At 35.5% G+C, this 20,298-nt stretch overlaps 1 protein-coding gene across 1 annotated transcript in view; it reads left to right on the top strand.

Moving 5' to 3' along the window:
• The window catches only part of LOC110024767, a 27,747-nt gene extending 8,597 nt beyond the window's left edge, over positions 1 to 19,150 (top strand). The window contains exons 2-12 of the mRNA XM_020724958.1: positions 6,391 to 6,570; positions 6,715 to 6,825; positions 7,439 to 7,774; positions 12,333 to 12,509; positions 12,619 to 12,906; positions 12,975 to 13,097; positions 13,461 to 13,658; positions 16,375 to 16,610; positions 16,998 to 17,202; positions 17,478 to 17,783; positions 18,543 to 19,150. Coding sequence (XP_020580617.1) covers positions 6,391 to 6,570; positions 6,715 to 6,825; positions 7,439 to 7,774; positions 12,333 to 12,509; positions 12,619 to 12,906; positions 12,975 to 13,097; positions 13,461 to 13,658; positions 16,375 to 16,610; positions 16,998 to 17,202; positions 17,478 to 17,783; positions 18,543 to 18,827 — 2,445 coding nt within the window. The 3' untranslated portion in view covers positions 18,828 to 19,150. The remainder of the gene's footprint in view (positions 1 to 6,390; positions 6,571 to 6,714; positions 6,826 to 7,438; positions 7,775 to 12,332; positions 12,510 to 12,618; positions 12,907 to 12,974; positions 13,098 to 13,460; positions 13,659 to 16,374; positions 16,611 to 16,997; positions 17,203 to 17,477; positions 17,784 to 18,542) is intronic.
• The last annotated feature ends 1,148 nt before the right edge of the window (positions 19,151 to 20,298 follow it).

Here is a 20,298-nt window from a genome sequence, read left to right as displayed (position 1 = left end):
CCTTGCTTGACCTTGATCTGTACTGACCATTTCTTGAATGATCTTCCTCTGACAATAAGACTACAATAAGACTGTCTCCGCTGACTTCCTTGTCTCTGTCACGCTTCTTCTGAAGTTCTTTGGCTCTAATCTGAGATTGAACCTCTTCCAGAGTAATAGTCTGCACCATTCCATAGAGCATCACATTTTTGAAATGCTTGTAACTCTTAGGAATAGAGTTTAGCAACATCAGTGTCTTGTCCTCATCGTCCATCTTGACGTTGATGTTCTCGAGGTCGTCGATGATTTTGTTGAACTCGTCGATCTGCTCTGAAACGGATTTGTTTTCATGCATTTTGAAGGAGTATAGGCGCAGCTTCAGAAAAAGTCTATTAGCCAGAGACTTTGTCAGGTAGAGTACCTCGAGTTTGGCCCAAAGTACTTGAGCCGTTGTCTCCCTCGACACCTCCCTCAGAACTTTGTCGCCCAAGCTCAGGATTATCAAACTGTGGGCCTTGTCCAGTATGCCGATCTTCTCCTTCTTGGTCATGTCGGCTGGCAATGCCGCCTACCCTTGCAAGACTTCTTCAACCATAGGCCGAAGTCATTCTTCCCGTTGAATTTCTCAATGTCGAATTTGACGGAACTCATTATTGTGGCTAGGACTTCTTCCAATGAATTCTACAAGCTGCCCTTCCAAGAACTAGACTGAAATCACCAAAATGTTGTATTATTGTATAGCAACCAAAAGTTTTCAGCCAAAAGTTTTCAGCCTAAACCCAAAAGTTTTCAGCCTAAACCTTTCTTTTAACGCCTTGATGTCCAAGAAATTCTCATCAAATTTCTTACCTTTTCCCCGTGAACTCCACTGCCTTCGCCAACCGAACGGAGAACTCTGATCCCTTCTGGCAGAGATCACACCTGTTCACCGGAGAAAACTTCGTGTTCTGTGCTCGCGCCTCCTTCCAGCAGGCCCTTCTCTGCATTCAGCGGAACAAATCTGGAATTCCTCCTCTGCCTCTCGCACGAGAATAACTGCCTCTCCAGAGCCGTCACGCCTCGCCAAACTGCTCAGGTCCTCCTGCTTCCCTGCTGTCCTCCTGCTTCGCGAACTCCCGAACAGTGAACTCCCCGAACCCTTCTCTGCGCGATCTCCGCCTCTTCCCTCTGGCCCGCAAGACCGAACTCCTGCTCCAAAATCCTCTGGTGGCAGCCTTGTCGCAAATTTTCAGCCCTTGCTCGTGGACTGTTCCTCCTCCGTCTCGCCAAACCGAACAACCTGCGGTGCGAATCCAGTCGATCAAAGCTTCCACAGCTCACTGAATCTGTCGCGATCCGGCTGCCTGTGACGCGATCCGCTTGCTCCTCTGTTCGTGAATGCCGAACTCCTCTTCTTTGTCGCTGGCCACGAACACCTTTAGGCGGATACCTCTAGCCAAGAAGTATGAATCTTCTCACAGACGGCGTCAATTGTTGTGAGATATGTACTTCCTAGCATAGAAATGAAACACAAAGAAAACAAGCAAACACAGATCGTTTATGTGGTTCGATCCAACTGGATCTACGCCCATGGGAGGGGTTCACTAAGGCAAAAGAAATGGAGAATACATAGCTTATACATAGAAACGAGCCCTCATCTTCCTTCTATGACCTCCCTCTTAAGCGACACCTTGATACAAGGCCTCAAGATGCTCTCCTCCTCTCTAGCTCTCTAGCTATTCTCTCCTCTTTTGTGGTTGCTTAAGATCTCTTCCCTTGCTCTCCTAAGCCTCGCACCCTCTCTATTTATAAAAGCAAGAGAGTGGTAGGTGGAAGGTAGGTGGAAGGTAGGTGAGATGTGATATGTGAGCGGTATCACATTACAAAAGTGTCATTTTACCTTAGTTAAATAATTGATGGTCAAAATAACAGTAGATGATTTGTTTGAAGCGTGTTTGAATCATTTTTGACCTTGTTTGAACAAGTGTTTGAACCTGGCCTAATTAAACAAAATTCAAAAAAAGCTCAAATTTAATTCAAACATGACATTTTGAACAATGTGCTCATATTATCGCCAGTTATTTTCTAGGGGCATCCGCATACGTACCACCCAATTTCTATCCATTTACATATCTAACACTGAAAATTGACTTTTTTCTTTATTTATGACACCCAAATTTTTTTTGTATCACATAAAAAATCACTATTCAACTTAAAAAAAAATGAAATATGCCTATCTATGCATAATTAAGATGACATATTTATTTATATATTCATATTTGTGTGTGTGTGTTGTTGAATCCAAATTTGTCATGTGAGGCATTCCCATGGATAGGAGCATTAGGGACCTCGAGGGAGAAGTGGAGAGAGAAAGATGAAGAAATAAAAGAACACACATAGACTTGCTCCGTTGGGGCAGACAGGGATATTCCTGGGCTTTGTGACCTATTTTATATATTGTAACTGAATGACTACAAGAAAGAAGGGGAGAGATCTCCTTAAAGAGAATGGGTATAGAGAGAAGAGCCAAAAACCTCTTTTACCTATTATGGACCCCTATTTATAGAGGGTAGAAGATCAGAAAGTGAAAAATTACATATCTATCCTAGTTTTAATAGGGGTTACAAGACATTATTGTTTTTTATTGCGTCTTTTCATATATTTGTAACTGACTTGGGGGTTATTTAATGTTCTTGGACCTTATGGGCGGAATGTCCTTGGGTCTATCAAACGCGATAGTCTCGGTCGGTTACTTCTGTATAAATACTTGTCGGTCTTCGCTCTAGGAATCCAGTCAGCTTAGGGAGTGGTAGCTGATCGACCATAGTATGGCCAGTAAGCTCTAGTATGGTCGGTTGCCTTTGCTTGTTCATTGGTGATCTTTGGGGGAAGTGTTGAGAGAGTTTAACTTTGATACTTGTGAGATTGCTGGGAGTAGCAGACCTTTTCTACGGTCATTGGGATGAATGTTTACTTTTGGTTAGCCTAAGTGGTCCCTTGGTTGGTCGCCAGTCTTTCGGTTAGTTGGTTGCAGGTCGGCTGAAAGGTTCTTCAGCCAACTGGTTTTATAAATACTTGTAGCTTTTCCTTAAAAGAATATTCTTTGATTTATTTCTTTCGATCTGGACCGTCTGATTGTGTAGAGATTTGTGCAGGCTATTTTTGGGTGTAAATATGTATAATTGAAGTTTAGGTGATAAATTGTAAATACCTAGGAATTGAATGGTATGTATTTAAATCTTTTTATTTCTTAATAGTGAATCAAGCATCAATATTTTTGCGCTTTATGGATGAAAATAGAATGAACATAGTCAGGTTGTTTTGAGATTTACTAGAAAACAAAGTAAATGTTTAATGATTCAAAAAAACATTTCTTCAAAGTTCCCATAGATCCTATTTTTAAAGTTATATTGACTAAAAAAACTGATGTAGTGTGATAGGGTGATTATTATTTTTCTAGAGCACAGTTCATAATATCAATTTTTTCGTTAGAGATATTAACACATTATGGTTTTGCTTTCTTCTTGAGTTAGATATTTATATTAATTGAATATCGATTAACAATATCTATGTCTATTGCTCCCAGAGGAATTTTAACTAAGATTTATTATGTAAATTAGGATGATGTTAGGTTATTCAGTTCATCATCTTTCATATATATGATGTTATGGACACACAACATGAAAAAGTAGATGATGCCTTAGTCATATTGGAAATAGTAGATGATGCGTGAGTCATATAGGATGCAGATGATGGTGGAAATAGTATCTACTTTAGCATTTTGTGATATATCTGAAATTAATAAATGAGTGAGGTCCTTTATTCTTTTTTAATTTTTGGGTTGAGAGCAACTCAAGCTATTAAAAGCATATTGTAACTCCTATCATACTTAGGTGAGTTCTTGAATGTAACTTCAATTCAATGGTCGTTGATATAATGATCTTATGTTCAAGTTTGTCTTAAATTCATTTAAAAATTGAACAATTTTTTAGGAGAAATGATGATTAAAAGAGGAAGTTATCTCTGTATATAATAAAAAAAAAGCTTTTTTCAAAATTTAAAAAAGGTAAAGAAGTTTATTATACTCATTATACTTTTAAGCAATATTCATTGTGCTTGCAAGCTGCAAAGTTGATAAAATTTATAATATTTTAGATTAAGAGTCATGATTGTTACACTTGCATTTTGGATATTAAATAGAAAGGCCATCAAGGACGTCAACCATAGCCTATTTAACGTATAATCAAAGAGAAATTTTTGGATCAAATCATAATTCGAAGCAAGAGATGGTTAAAATAGATGTGACGAGGGACTTCAATGTTCATTTGTCTTATGAGAAGGCGTGATGGTGCAGTGAATAAGCTATCACTTATGTAAGAGGAACCCCCGAAAAATCCTTTATGTAATTACTGTTATATTTGATTATGATAAATAGAATTATTCTATACGTAATTATTGATCTTCATTCTGACATTTGATGACATTTCAAGTATGTTTATTTTTTATTTTTTGGTCTTTGTATTCCATGTGTCAAAAGTGTATGTAGTATTACTTGTGGATAGAGTATTTTGTTTTACATATTATGAATATATTTTGGATGTTGCAATGTTGCAAGACTTAATAGGTTTAATGTTTAGATTCATCAAATACTCTTTGTAGTTGTTGAGTAAAAAAAATGTTGATATATTTCATGATTAGTGTGAGAGTCAATAAATTTAGTAGAAAGTGTTGTATATTTCTCTCACAAACAAAACAATATTATCAATATTTTTTTGCACTATTTTTAAATGTAGATAATGAAGCTTCTATTCATTTGCATCCAATGTCACTTAGTTTAAAACAAATATTGTCATGAGTATTATCTTTCGGCTTTCAAAGCTTATAGAAGAATTAAGTTTATTTGTGTTCGATAAAATATGGGTGAACAACGCAACAGTTGTTGTCTATCCAATGAACGGAGTTGGCCTTAAGAGGTGGGGTCGATGCAATTTAATGACAACGAATATTCAAAGAGCTTCAGCAATATTACCAAGTGTGCATGCTACTATCTTTTGATTATATTATTAGAGTATTTGAGACACAATACAACGGTAATTATTTTATAAACTCATTATGATATAAAAATTATTTTGACTAAGAAAATTGAAAAAGCATTGGGGAAGCTTTTGAATAAAGCTCAAAATTTGATTTTCTATTTTATTAGCTACTTCGGACATCTATCCTTAATTGTGATATTAATGATAATCTTAATTTGCATGAGAGGATATCCGCATAAAAAAACTTGATGTGATGGGTCAATTGCAAGAACTAGCATTATTCGCAACTCGGAATTGGTGTGTTGAGTGTTTCAATTTATGCATATAGTTTTATACCGCAGTATGCATGTATGCTAAAAATACACATTAGGTTAGAAATAAAAACATACAAGTAGTTTCCGTTGAAATAAATAACATTATCATGCTGTTATGATTGGTGAAGCCAGATAAATGGTTGTGTAAAGAAAAAGAAACTACCTTTAAAGAGGGAAAATGATGTAATTCAATATAAGTGAATTGATTTAAATTAAAAGATTATAACGAAGTTCTTATTGTCTGAATCACAATTTTGAAAGAGGTTTGAACCAAGTTTGAACAAATGTTTCAATGCGAATCACTTTGGATCAATTTATTTGTAGCGAACAACAAATGTGTAGACCATGTATAAAACTTCTCAGTTCGAAATAAACTTTTGAACTTATTTCTCCAAATAATGAAATAGTGGACATATTTGGCCATTTACAACCATAACATCTTAAGTCTGAATAACATTAAAACATAAGAATGAACATATATATTTCATTTGAGATAAATGATCCTAGTGATATTTTTTATGTCATTTAGAGATGTAAACGTTATTTAAATGAATACAAGTACTTTAGGTGTTAGATATGAAAGTGTCCATAAATTCAGTGGTATGCATATAAATTCCCCTTTCAGTTAGTGATGTTTTTAGAGTAACAAATTTTTGCAAGGTTGATGCAAATACAACTTAAAATATTAAAATGAAATTTCTATTTTTGTAATTACTCCGGATGCCCTTGCTTGATCGGAGTTGGCCTATCAAGCATTTCTATCACTTTTAATTTATTCCAAAATTCAATGCTAATTCATCTAATGTCCTTGGGTTGATCTTTTCTTCCAACGAATGCTTATTTTTCGTTCTTAGGCAATATATTTATTTTTAATTCTTTCTTATCCTCTCTTAATCTAATTTTCTTTTTTTAGAACTGGTAATAGCTAACAAATTGCTCCTTGCTTGGTTTGAATGCCTTATATTCTTAGCTGCTTGCATGAGCTTAGTTTCCTAATCAATTATTTGAGTTCTGAATATTCAAGCTCTTCATGAAATGTGCCTGTTAGTTATTTTCATTAATGATTTCTTGCTTTAGTTTAGGCTGTAACTATTAGTGCAAATGCATGGAGTGATGCGGGGCATGCCGTGAATCATATATACGACATTCTTTTTATGATGGATCGGGATGATGTGTCGGTTGGAGTTGGTGGTGATGGCGGGGTATCTGATGAGGGTACCATACTGTCCAATGTGGGTGGATTTCTACCTTTAATTGAGCAGGTAAAGGAACCTTGCTTAGTTTTTCTAAATTGACATGCCAACTTTTTTTTTATTTCTTCTGTATATTTTTCTCTTTGTAGTTAAAAACTTGAATATTATAGTTTCCTAATTGAGAATAATAAGTTCTGAATTTTATTGTTTCAGGGCCTAACAACAGTAGGCTACTGCCGTTATCGACAAGCTATACCGATAGGTGTTGGAGGAAGATTACATTCGGACACTAATTTTGGAATACGTAGGAGTTTTCTCCCTCAGGTTTGAGCATAGATATGCATTTTTATGACCTACTGATTTTTTTACATTCTCGTAGACTACATTCTGAAATCTGAGCAATTCCCTTTCATATTTCATAGGTTCATCTCTAGAAACTTTTGCTAATATTTTGTATAATGTGCCATAGTGAAAATTTGAAGTAATTGTTGTTTAGTTAGTTGTTTCCCAAAGAGGAATTATTTAGTATAGCGTATAATAGGATGTAAGATTCTTAATGCAACGCACGAGAATTTTAATAATCTCTTTCTTTCTATTTATGTTGTTAGAGACCTATTGACCAACCAATGTTTTTGGACCAAAGCAATCTCAATCTTTAATTTTTTAGTATCAAAACCTCATCCTACATTCATATTGAATGAAAGGAATGATCTTGCATGGTCCCAAATTATGAGAACTTTTTTTTTCTTATGTAGTTTTAACTGATATGCTATTTCAGGTAAAATGTATTGTCGTTTTTATCCTCGTCGACATGATCATTATTATTTTCATAATTAACAGGAACTTTTAATAATAATATCAAAATATCAAATAAGAATTATTGAATCTCATTTTATACTATACATTTTATATCTAGCTTGCATTTGTATAAATACAGGGTGACAGGAAATATAACCCTCTCACTCAACCTACAGCACAACAAGTGATCATTGACACAATTTCTGCTGGGCCTACTACTGTTTTTTTGATCGGCTCACATACAAATTTTGCGTTGTTTCTAATGTCCAATCCACACTTGAAGAAAAATATTGAACATATATATATTATGGGTGGCGGAGTAAGGTCGAAAAATCCTACAGGTTGTTGCCCCAAGAATTTCAGTACCTCCTGCAAGCCTCAACAGTGTGGCAATGTCGGCAACCTGTTTACTGCATATGCTAGCAATCCATATGCGGAGTTTAATATATTTGCAGATCCATTTGCAGCATATCAGGTATTGTTGGATTCTTAGGAAGATTTTCTTTTTAAGTATCTTTTATTAGTAGTATTTTCTATTTTTAAAATTTAGATTGTTGGTATGTCATAATTCTTGTTTCATTCTTTTATCATAGGAGTTATAGCTGATATTTTTATTTTTCTAATGTGGAAGTCATCCCTGTCTGTTTGTCTTGTAATCGTTTTTTATGAAATTGAAAAGGAATAATTATTCTTCCCTCCCAAAACCTACATGGTATATGAGCCGACTTTGGCCTTTGAAACTGCAATCTAATTCCTTTGATCGTTCGCAGGCTGTCGTTTTGCTCTTGCCCCTCTTGGATTCGCCCAATACCATCGTCTATATGACCGACCCCTGATGAGATAGTCACGATTAGAGCTAGCTGGTAAGGCAATGACTGGATCACAACGTTCAGAGACCCCTCTCGATACAGTCGAGATTAGAACTAGATGGGAAGGCAACGACTGGATCACGACATTCTGAAAGCCCTCGTGATATGGCATGATTAGAGCCAACTGGGTAGGTCATGATTGGATTGTGATGTTCAAAGAATTGATGTCACCTGATTTGGTGGAGTTCTTTGTCTTTCCTCAAGCAGGGTCAAAACTGTGCGGGCCGAGCCTGTATCTAAACTAGGGCGTGCTTTTTTTTTCTTGATGCAACAACTAAAGTTGTGCTACTCTTGTCAGATTCTAAGGATGTTGTACAAATCAACAATGATGATGAGAGTTCAACAAATTCTATCATATTGATCTATTCTAATAATTTTGAAACCTCCTCACTTCACCCTACAACTCCTCTCATGGCTGTCTTGGTTGAATATTTTTTTCTAAATTTGCCAACTTATTGCAAAGTTATAAAACTTAATAGACACAACTTGCTTGAGTTGGTTCAATCTATAATATAGGCGATCAACGAGAGGCAAAATTGGTTATTTAATTGGAAAATTTTCAAAACGAATTGCTAGCGATCTGAATCTTAAAAAATGGCAGTTCGAAAATTATTTGGTGATGGCATGACTCATCAACTCAATGGAACCTATCACAGGTAAACCTCATATATTCCTTCCAATTGCTCGAGATATTTGAGAGGCCTTTCGAGATCTCTATTCAGATTTGGAGAATTCAATACAAACTTTTTAGTTGAAAGTTCAACTTTGGAAATCCAAACAAAATTATCGTGATGTTACTACGTATTACACTGAGTTGGTAACATTATTGCAGGAGTTTGATCAATGTTATGATGATATTTAAGAAAATTTGAATGTTATGCTCACCACAAAAAGAGAGAGGAAAATGATTGTGTGCATGTTCTTTGCCATCCTTAATCGGAGTATAGATGAAGTCTGAGATTGAATTTTTGGTAGGAAACCTCTAACCTCAATTCAAGAAGTTTTTTTTTTCTGAAGTTAAACTTGAAGAGTCGAGAATAAAATTATGTTGTGCAATATTGAATTGTCTTGTAACTTTGAACAGAGAAACTCAGTCTTGTGCCAAATAGAATTAATTTTGATAAAAAGGGTGTAATAAACAATGATGTGGGCATTGCAAAAATCCATGAAATACGAAAGAGACATGTTAGACGCTTCATGGTAAACCAAAAAATTAGAATTCAAAATCCAACCGTGAAGGTCGAGCTTATTAAGCCATGTTGAAGAAACTCATGTGCCACTTGCTAACTCGAATACAGTTCCTTTCATCGATGAGTAATTAGAGCACTTGCTCAAATTATTTCAATCTCTAAAAATTATTCCAGACTCCATTTTGCTTCTTAGTACAAAACGATAACTTTTTTGCTACAGCTTTATTAGACTTTATTCATAATTTTCTCATTCTTGGATAATTGATTCCGGCTTAATTGGTCATGACTAATTTTTTTAAAGTATTTTCCTCCTATAGACCTTGTGTAAGTAATAAAATTGTCAAAATTATCAATGGTTTCCTCTCGGTAATTGTCAGAATAGGAACTGTCAAACCCTCCTCGTTAACCTTTCGCGATATCTCCATGTTCCTAATATATTGTGTAACTTATTGTCCTCTAGTAACATTGCTGATGATCATCAATGTCAAGCTAACTTCTTGTTATGAGTTTCAAGAATATAAATCATGAGGAGGATTATTGACTATGTTAAGAAAAAATATGGACTGTTACTTTGATGATGGACTTGGCTCGAATAGCCAATGTCAAATCACCAAGTTAAATTTTGTTCCCATTTCTAAAAATAATAATAATAAAAAATTATGTTGTAACATTATATGTTATTTCATTATAGTTTTCAGTACATGGATACATATTTCTCAAATTATTTCGGAATAAAAATTTATTTATTTTTTCAATGTGAAGTTTGTCAGTTTGTTAAGCATCTTTGTGGTTCATTTTCTCCACAAATATACAAACAAATTATATCATTCACTCTGATTCATAGTGATATCTGGGGTCCTTATAAAAACCGTACACTTTCTGGGAAAAGATGGTTTATGACTTTCATTGTTGGTCACACTAAGTTAAGGGGTTTATTTAGTAAAAGAAAAATTAGTTTTAAAAAATTTTTACACCATGGTACAAATAATTTTAAAAAATCATTCAAATATTGTGAAATAATGGTCGAAAGTATTTCAATAATAATTTGGGTCAATTTTTTTTCGAAAAAGAATAATTTATCAAAGCTCTTGTGTCGATACTCCTGAACAAAATGTTATGGCTAGAAGGAAAAGTAAGTCCTTATTGGAGGTATCTTGGGCATTGATATTTACCTTCAAGTGTCTTAATATATTTCAGGTGAAGTTATCCTTACAACTACATTTTTCATAAATAAAATACAAATAAGGTTTTAAACTTTGAAAAACTTTTTGATGTTTTTAAAAAAGTTTTCCAAACAATCAGCTCTCATCTTCTCTACCATTGATGATATTTGGGTATATTATTTTCGTTCACAGTCATCATCAAGGAAAATTTGAACCTCAAGCTAAAAAATGTGTGTTTGTTGGTTATGCTCCTAGCCAAAAGGGATATAAATACTTTGATCTCGATTCTAATAAAAATTTGTTACAACACATGCTATCTTTTTCTAATTGCAACATTTTTTCTTACCTCATCTTCAAGAGAGAGAACAAAACAGATTTGTTATTGATTTTCAAGATTTTCTTCAAACATGAGACTCCCAAAATAGTATTTCCCTAATCTTGTTTGTTCAACCTGAAAACCTAAATAATATAGATCTGGAGAGAGCGCATCGAGTCTTTTAGATATTTAAATTCCTACAATGTCATCTCGTGATGTTAATAACAAAAAAGAAATATGAAAAACAGTTCAACAATGGTATTGTCTTCTCGCGGCAGAGACAACTCAAAAGAAATGGTCTACAGATCCTTTCACCTCAGAATCCGCACAGCTGGCTGGTAATGTCCTTTCTAATCATTTAGCCCATATTCAGGTCACATCATCTTCGAGTTCTAAGTTTTCTAGCTCTAAATCTGAGCCTAGTTCAAATCACGATTCTAATGAGTCTAGCCTTCTCATTGGGAAAAGTCTTGCACCAATATCATTGTCCCATTTTATGTCGTTTGAAACTCTCTCACCCACTTTTCATGCTTTTATCTCACAATTGTTTTGTATGAAGATTCTTAATACTGTGCAGGGTGATCCGAAAAATCCCTAGGTGGAAAGAGACTGTTTTTAGGGAGACGAAGGCTTTTTAAAAATTGACAAGTGAGATTTTGTTGATCTACCTAGAGGAAAAACAACTGTCAGGTACAAATGAGTATTTACAATCAAGTATATTTCTGATGGTTCTCTAGCAAATACAAGGTTCGACTGGTTGCTAAGGGATTCATTCATACCTATGACAGATATTTGCCCCAACTATAAAACTAAACTCTGTAAGGGTTCTTTTATCAATTGCAACTAATCTTAAGTCTTTTATATGGTGTCATTTTAACAATATATTGTCCTCATAATTACCCAGTTTACTAGATCCTAAAGTGTCAAGATAATCCCGTCTATTTATTTGGTGTCATTTTAATCCTAGAGCCTATAAAAATATCAAATTTGTCTCCAAAATTTTTGGGCTAAAATGTCCTCTGGGAAGACTATTTTAGCTTCAATTAAACGAGTTTGAAGACTACACTGACATTTTTAAGTCTTTTATAGCCTCTGAGGTTAAAATCACTCTGTACAAAGAGTCAAATGACTATTTTGACTTTTCTCATTATTATATGTTATTATTTTCAGGGGACTTTAGCCCCCGATAAAGGAGTTTGGAGATTAAATTGACACTTTTATAGACTCTTAAACAAAAATGACCCCTACAAAGAGTCAGATGACTATTTAGGCGCTTTCCTCATTTGTGTATGTTATTATCTTATCTTCACACAAATAATATCATATTTGGAATCTTATGAAATTCTTGTTTATTGATGTTTGTTATAAACATTATAGCAACTTGTGTTTGAAGTAATTTTTTCTTTGTTTGCGTATGTCTGCTTTTAGATTGAACTACGATTGTGTATTACATGGAAAGAATATAAGCTGATGCTAATCTTTTTTGTTATTTTAGGTTTTTCATTCTGGGGTTCCGCTTACTCTCGTCCCATTAGATGCGACAAACACCATTCCTATAGATCCTCAGTTCTTCAAGGCATTTTCTCAGCATCAGACCACTTATGAGGCACAATATTGCTTCCAATCTTTGAAGATGGCTCGTGATACTTGGTTTGATAATATGTTTTACCCAGTAAGTACGGATTTTGTCCTCTTTTAGTGATTGGGTTTAGTTGCATTGATGTAAACTATATTAGACCCGAGCTAATAATTCAAGAGCCATAATATTGATGTTTATACAGAGTTATTGCATGTGGGATTCCTTTACTTCAGGCATAGCTTTGTCGGACATGCGTAACGCTCACAAATCAAATGGTCAAAATGAGTTTGCTGAGCTCGAATATCTAAACATAACCGTAATTACTTCCAATAAACCCTATGGTATAAATGATGGTTCAAATCCATTCTTTGATGGTCGTGACATTCCAAAGTTTAGACTGAGGAAAGGTGGGGTGCACAGTGGTCATGTTCAGATGGGACCTAGTGATCCATTTTGCTTTCTGAAAAAGAAAGGAAAGGGGAGATGCGAGGTATTTTAGCCTTTTAGCATGAAGAACCAAAATTTTTATCCTTGTTTAATCCATATGATGCGGCGCAGGATGGATACACCAAAGAAGTAGATGGTTCGGAAGCAGTTTCTGTACATGTTGCTAAATACGCAAAACCAAACAGCAAAGCTAACAGTTCACTTCGTCTAGAATTCTTCAAAAGTTTCTTGGAAGTAAGTGCTGTGGATTCAATTTTATCTCAATCTGAGCTATGGTTGGCTCATTTTGCTCTATTTGAACTAGATTTGAGCCAAAATAGGTCCATTTTTTTATCTTCAAGTCAAATTATTAGACCTACAGCTACTCACCTACATATTTATAATTACCAATAGCATGCTTAGATAAACAATCCACTCTGATTTTGTTCTACCTTTTGGGGAAAAAAAATGTTTTTTAGGACTCGCATTTAAAAAGCTTTTTTTCGGTCATGATAAACAAAGGGGGATGGAAGCTGTTTTTATCCATGCCATTGTCACCACCTGTCATATTTTGATTCTATTTCTGGTTGTACTAACTATTCCCTCATAAAAATGCAGGTTTTAAACCTTCCACAGCAGCGAGGACGGTTCAACTTCACCACACAATTTCCGTATTACAAAGAGGTTTTCTACAAGCCAGACTTTCAAAACAGAAAGCTGGGCAAGCCTGTAGTTTTTGACATGGACATGAGTGCGGGAGATTTCCTTGCTCTTATTTTTCTATTGAAAGTACCTGTTGAAGTAATAAACCTCAAGGTGATCTGACAACTTTTTTGTTAGAAGACCTTTCTCTCTGATAATCTTAATTACTTAAAATTTGATTTGTTTTTATCCAGATTTAATGCTAGTTTTCTGAAATATTATCCGGAGAAAACCCAAATCACAACGGAAACTGAAATATTATTGCTGAAATTTAATAGGGTTACGAACAAGACTCTTGACAATCGGAAAAATTACAACACCAAACATATAAGAGATACCTTAGGGCGAAGACGAGGGTGGCGTATGGCAGCGGACGGCAGGTTGTTGTTGTGGGGGGAGTGGTGCTGGGGGGTTGCAGGTATTGGAAGGACAACTGTAGGTGTTGGGCGGCTGGGAAGGGGTGCTGTCACGGGAGAGGGGGAGATGTGCTGTCTCGGTCACCTGTGGTTTGGGGAAAAGAAAGCGCAGGTTGCATTTCAGGTTTTGGAAAGGAAACGTGGGATTACGGCAGTAGGGACGGGAGAAAAGGCTGCAGTTTGGAAGGCTGCTGGGGCTGGGGTATTTTTTCTATTTTTCTGGGAAGATTGAGGGCCACTTCCAGCAAAATTTAATTATTGTTAAAAATAAAAGAAAGGGTCAAGACACGTATGAGCCTAAGAGAAAGAGAGAGACATGAAAGAAATAAAATACACCAAAAGAAGATATAAGAGGATCGAGAGGAATGGAAATAGCTCAAACAATACATTGGCCTCAATGAAAAGCTCCGTCCTGGCAATACCAAGTTTTATTAGGTTTAGAGCACGACAGGTCGAAATATAAGACCAAAATATAACTGTTCAGCATAGAAACTAGCCAAAATTGAGAAAGAACCAACATTCTTGTAGATACGCCGTTTGAGCACATAGTTAATGTTGTAGATCTCATCATTGCTCTCAAAAATGCCAATAGGATGAATATGATCAGAATTCTTTCCAGAATATGAAAATGTTAGGTTGAATTCTAAATCCAAAGCCAAAATCCGTAAGCAGCCCCAAAAGCCATTATCGATCGTCCATGAAATAGAATAATCAAGTAGAAGATAACCAACAACAACAAGTTATCCAAATAAGATAAAAGGTTATCAAAAACCATCCAGAATAGAGATATAATGAAAGGATATCAGCGTGCAAGCCAAATGAGTGTGTTCGTTGTCTAGAGGCTGGGGTAGGATCGGTAACAGGTGGGAAGCTTTATGGAAAGGAGGGAGTTACGGCAGCAGAAGAAGGGAGCGGCTGGATGATGCAGCTTGGTGGGGGAATCCAGCAGGTTGCAAGGAGTAGAGGTGGATGTGGAGGTCGTGATAGATAATCATCACCGGCGAGTGGGGTGCAGTCGGAGGACCACCCTAACCATCAGATACAGCCCCAGAGGGAGAAAACAGAACGTCGGCGGTTGTCCTCACAATATGAAATCAGAAAATAACCTAAAATTGAAAACCTAGACAACAAGCACACATATAAAAAAGAGATAGATAGTCGAGAAATGAAAATAGAAGGGGGCGGGGAATTTCCCACTAAATGAAAAGGAGGAGGGCGCCGGTTCAGCCCCCCTCTCATCTGAACTGGTTTGGGCCAAACCTATTAAGGTTTTGGAGAAAAACCCCTGTGTCATTCTCCCGGGATTGGGGGAGCTTCGACCTCATTCGTCGAAGCTTTCGGATCTTCATTGAACGACGATAAGTCTTCTGGTAGGTCGATCATGTCGATGTAGTTATTCCACAATACATTCTGATAGAATAGATAGCCATCATTTTTTGGCATATCCTGAGTGGTAGCTGCATATAGAGGTGGGTTCCCACAATGCAACTCTCGAGCCCTTAAACTTCTGGTGCTTAGCATGCGGTGGTTGGGTAATAAGTATGTGAGAAGAACTCAATTCTGACTGCGCCACTCTCACTGGCACCTCCCCAGGAGAGACCTCTTCCCCGCAGATAGAACCTCGATCCCATTGTCAATTTTTTTCTCCATCAAGCTCCTCAGGCCCACTACAAAGTTGGGGTTCATCTCTCCCGTCTGGACATCTGACAAGGTGTCCCATGCTGACCTGAAAGTAATCTCTGAATATCTCCATGTAATATTCTCGACATGACACACAATTACCTCATTTCTGACATGTTGGGTCTCCCTCCATCGGGGCAATTCAGGAGGGGTCTATACATCTAAAAAATATGCATCTCGCTTATATGTGGTGGACATGTATCTAATATTGGCTCATCAAACTCATAACCCTTGTAGACATTCAAGGTCATTCATGTTGATGTTCCTCTCACCATCTACAGGATGCTAGCTCGAGGCACCATAATCTCATGCTTTGCTAGGTTGCCCATTACCTTAGAGTCACTACCTTCTAGAGTGGTGATTGTTACCTCAGCTGGAATCTTTATCTCAAGGTCAATTGGATTTGGTGGCGTCTCTTTTTCGCTAGCTGTAAGTGGAGATTTGTTAATTCCCCGCCAAATGAAAAGAGAAATGTGGGAGCTGATTCAGGTTTTGGAGGAAACCCAATCACTCAATTTGGGAACCAATTCATGTAGAATGTGAAGATTTGTTAAGCCTCTAATGTAAAGAAAAAAAAAAAGGTATAAGCTTTGGTGCAAATATGGTAGTAAAAAGATGAGTTAGTGTGAGTAAAAATAAACTGCTTATTCACCTTTAGGAGTGCATATTACATATGAATTTGGTTTAGTTTCTTCATGGTTTTGATTAGGTTTAATCTGATGACTTTTTACTAGGCAATATTAGTTAGCAGCAATGGTTGGGCAGATGGTGCAACGATAGATGTCGTCTATGATGTGCTACATATGATGGGTCGCGATGATATACCAGTTGGCTTAGGAGATTTTACTCCCTTGGAGTCTCCAACCCTTGGTTGCAAATATGTTCAGGCGATTCCATATGGTAGCGGTGGATTTATTGACTCTGATACACTTTATGGACTTGCACGTTTGCTGCCAAGAAGTCCTAGAAGGTAATGGAGTTCTTTTTTTCTTGAAAGGAGTTTTGTTGCTTTTTAGTTGTTTCTATTTTGGTATCTTTCTTTATTGAATGTATTTGCTAAGCAGTTTTTATGGGATAACTGATATACTTAAGAAAATGTATTCTCTTTACACTATTTGATGGTTCATAATACCACAACTTACTGCCGAAGACTGTCTTTTTCTAACTAAGCGCAAGGCCAATTATAGTAAAGGACATAAAATGTTTGTTATAATGCTACTTAAGCTAGAGTTCTTTGGTCTTTTAATCATGCGAGATGTGTTGTAATATCTTCAAATTTTACGCAACTGCTTTTGTTTGCATTAAGAAGCTAAATTTATAAATTTCAATGCACTTGAGCCTTTATGTTTTGGGACAGATTCACTGCAGAAGATTCCATAAAATATGGTGCCCCAAGGAATACTGCTCACCCGGAACTTAGGCAACCATTAGTTCTTGAAGTTTGGCAGTCCATTTCAAGGGAAGTAAATCCAAGTCAGAAGATAACAATTTTGACTAATGGCCCTTTAACTAACATAGCAAACATTATTCTTTCTGACGAGAAAGCCACCTCAATGATTCAGGTTGATTTTTTTTTCTCTCATTTTCAACATGGCAAGTTCCTATGCTCTTTGATTTTTTTTTTAACATTTATAAAACTTCGGTGTCATAAACCTATACATGAAAAGGTGTGTTTTTCTTTTTACAAGCCGTAAAAGTTGTACTTTTTATGTGATATTAAAGATTTGAGTGTCATGCATGTAAATATGAAAGTTTGTTTGGGTGTTAGATATTGTAAATACATAAGTATTTTTATGATTACGAAGTTCATACAATGTTTTGTCTGTTTTTCATGTAGAGCTTGTATATTGTTGGCGGCCACATTGCTGGGAATTACAGAGATGAAGGAAACCTCTTCACTGTTCCATCTAACAGATATGCAGAATTTAACATGTATCTTGACCCCTTAGCATCAAAGACGATTTTCGAATCCGATGTGGACATTAATCTCATCCCTCTCCATGCTCAGCGCCAAGTAGTCTCTTTTCCTAAGATTTTATCAATCTTAGAGCTTGCTGAAAAGACTCCAGAATCTGAGTTTTCCCACCATTTGCTATCACTGCTCCATAAATTACAGCAAGAGCATAAAGTTTACAGCCACATGGTAATTCAGAGCATTTGAGTTCTGTTTATTCAGTCTTGCTTGTTTTCTTTTTTGTGGAAGATTTACATACATACCACTTAATTCTTATGTTTTTGAATGGCTAACACCTAAACTTACATTTATGTGTGTCACTTTATCTATGCATGAAAACTTGTATATCACTTTTAAAAAGTTAAAATAATGTTTTTTTTATATGATATGAATTTTTTGGTGGTATAAATGTAAAAAAAAGTAAATTTTAGGTGGAAGATATGTAATTACATAGGAATTTGGTGGTATGTATGTAAATGCCCCCTTTTTTTTATTTTCCTCACTGTCTTTGCTAATATGTCTAATTCATATTGAGAAAAATGTCAAAATAGTCCCTTGACTGTTTAGATGGGGTCATTTTACTCCCGAAGTTTCTAAAAGTGTTTAATTAGTCCTCAGGATGTTTTAACGGAGGCTAAAATAGTCCTCATTGTAACTATTTCTATGAACCCCCTCGATTATATTGAAGCCGGACTCTTAAACATCGAGGTGCCTAATAGTGTAACGGTTGCATTTTTGACAGAAACTCCAAAAATAAGCGTGCTCTTATGCGGGCATTTCTAGGATGGGTGACCTCCTGTGAAGTTACACTAATGCAGTAAAACCGTGATGCCACTCGGCCTAAAGCGGCCAATATCTCAATGGATGAGAGTTCGGGCTGATACAATTTCAACCTATAATGAAAGATTATAGGGACTAAATTAACATTTTATTCTTCCTTATTTACAGGATATTTTTTTGGGGGAAATTCTGGGAGCAGTTTTTTTGGCTTCTCAACCTTATCTAGATTCACAGATGCAAGTAAAGCCAGTGAGAGTCATGACAGGGAACATGGCCACGGATGGTCAGCTTTTTGTTGATGAGAAAAAGGGGAATTTTGTGAATATTTTGGATAATCTAAACAGCGAAGCATATTACAGTCAATATGCAAAATATTTGAGTGAGATGAATCAGACTGCTGTGATTGGGAGTTTTGAGCAGCAGAAAAAGCAGTGGAGCTCGCCTTCTATCTAATACGAACAATTCTGAAGAAGCTTTTAGATCTCCTCCCTACAGATCTCTGAGTGAGAATCAGTCTGCTTTGCTCCTTCATTAGATGTCTTAAAGCTCTGCGATTTGCACAGCTAATGCTCAACATAAAGGCAAAGGAAGGTAAAGAAACCTATTTGCCTTCTGTTAGTAGATGAGCATTGTGGTTTTGCATTGAAGATTTAGTTTTTCCTTTAATATTTATATAATATGCACAAATATGGATGCTGCATACAAAAATGGTCAGATGAAGCATGAACACTGTTTTTTACAGAGTAATTATTTCCCTTTTCATAATAAAAATCAAATTCAGCTGGATTCTAAAATATATATACCTTGCATTTATAACTCTAAATCAAAACATGATGGTTCAAATTGAGTTGATTTGAGTCATTGCAGCTCGAAATCGGCTCATAGCTCTTTATTTTTGATTTTTTTAGCATTAATAACTGATCTCAAACCAATTCGAGCTAATTTTTGTATGGCTTGAAAAAAATTCAACCTAAAGTTTAGACTCGTAACTTGGCTCATTTATTTTGATCGAATCTCAATTTGAGTTAAAACTCGAATCAATTTTCGATCATCGAGCTAAATCCACAGCCCTTAAGAAGGCAGAATATAATTCCCATCAAGAAAGGGGGAAGTCATGGGATACTAATATTCTGTCAAGTACTAATAATATTATTATTTAAATAGGGAATAAAGCAAAGTGGGAGTCATTCGTTGCTAGCTTTCTCTTCTCCATCTTCAAACACAAGCCACATTTGGGGTGTAATAATTTCTAGTTTGTAAGATTTTTGTATTTATTTTATTTTATTTAGTTTGTTTATTTAGACGAATTATACATGATTAAAAAATATATAAAATATTTATAAATATTATAGAATTATATGTAACTAGAACACAAGCATAATTAAATTTTAGGAATACTTACATACATATCATATAATTTTTATGCATTTATACCTGTTGACTTTCATTTAATTAGTTAAGTACTCACACCTTTAAAAGCATGTAATAAAATGATTAAAATTGTTTTTTTAATTAAATTTATATTTTTATGCCTATATTTTGATAATGATTTTGATAGTCATATATATATATATATTGAAGTAGATGAATTTTGAAAATTTAGTTAAATTTGAGCTAATTATCTAATAAAAACTGATTGCATAACTTGTTCATCCAGATAGAATATTATGTATGGAGTCTGGATGTATTAATTTTTTTTTTTTTGTAAAATATTGTTGTAGATTGTTATATATGTATAAAATATGTAGAATAATGCATTGTAAAGGTACTAATTTTTCCCTTTAAAGTGGAAGGAGCATCCACCAAAGAGTGGGCGTGCTCTCTTCTTTCTTCCCCCACACCCCTCTGTCTGTTTCAGGTCAGGAGAAGGTAGAAGAAGCCAAGAGAAAATCCATGTGCAACAGACTGGTTAACGCGATCCACA

The sequence above is a fragment of the Phalaenopsis equestris genome, unplaced genomic scaffold (genome assembly GCF_001263595.1).
Source record: "Phalaenopsis equestris unplaced genomic scaffold, ASM126359v1 Scaffold000002, whole genome shotgun sequence".
Lineage (NCBI taxonomy): Eukaryota > Viridiplantae > Streptophyta > Magnoliopsida > Asparagales > Orchidaceae > Phalaenopsis > Phalaenopsis equestris.
This window is presented reverse-complemented; position numbering and strand designations above follow the sequence as displayed.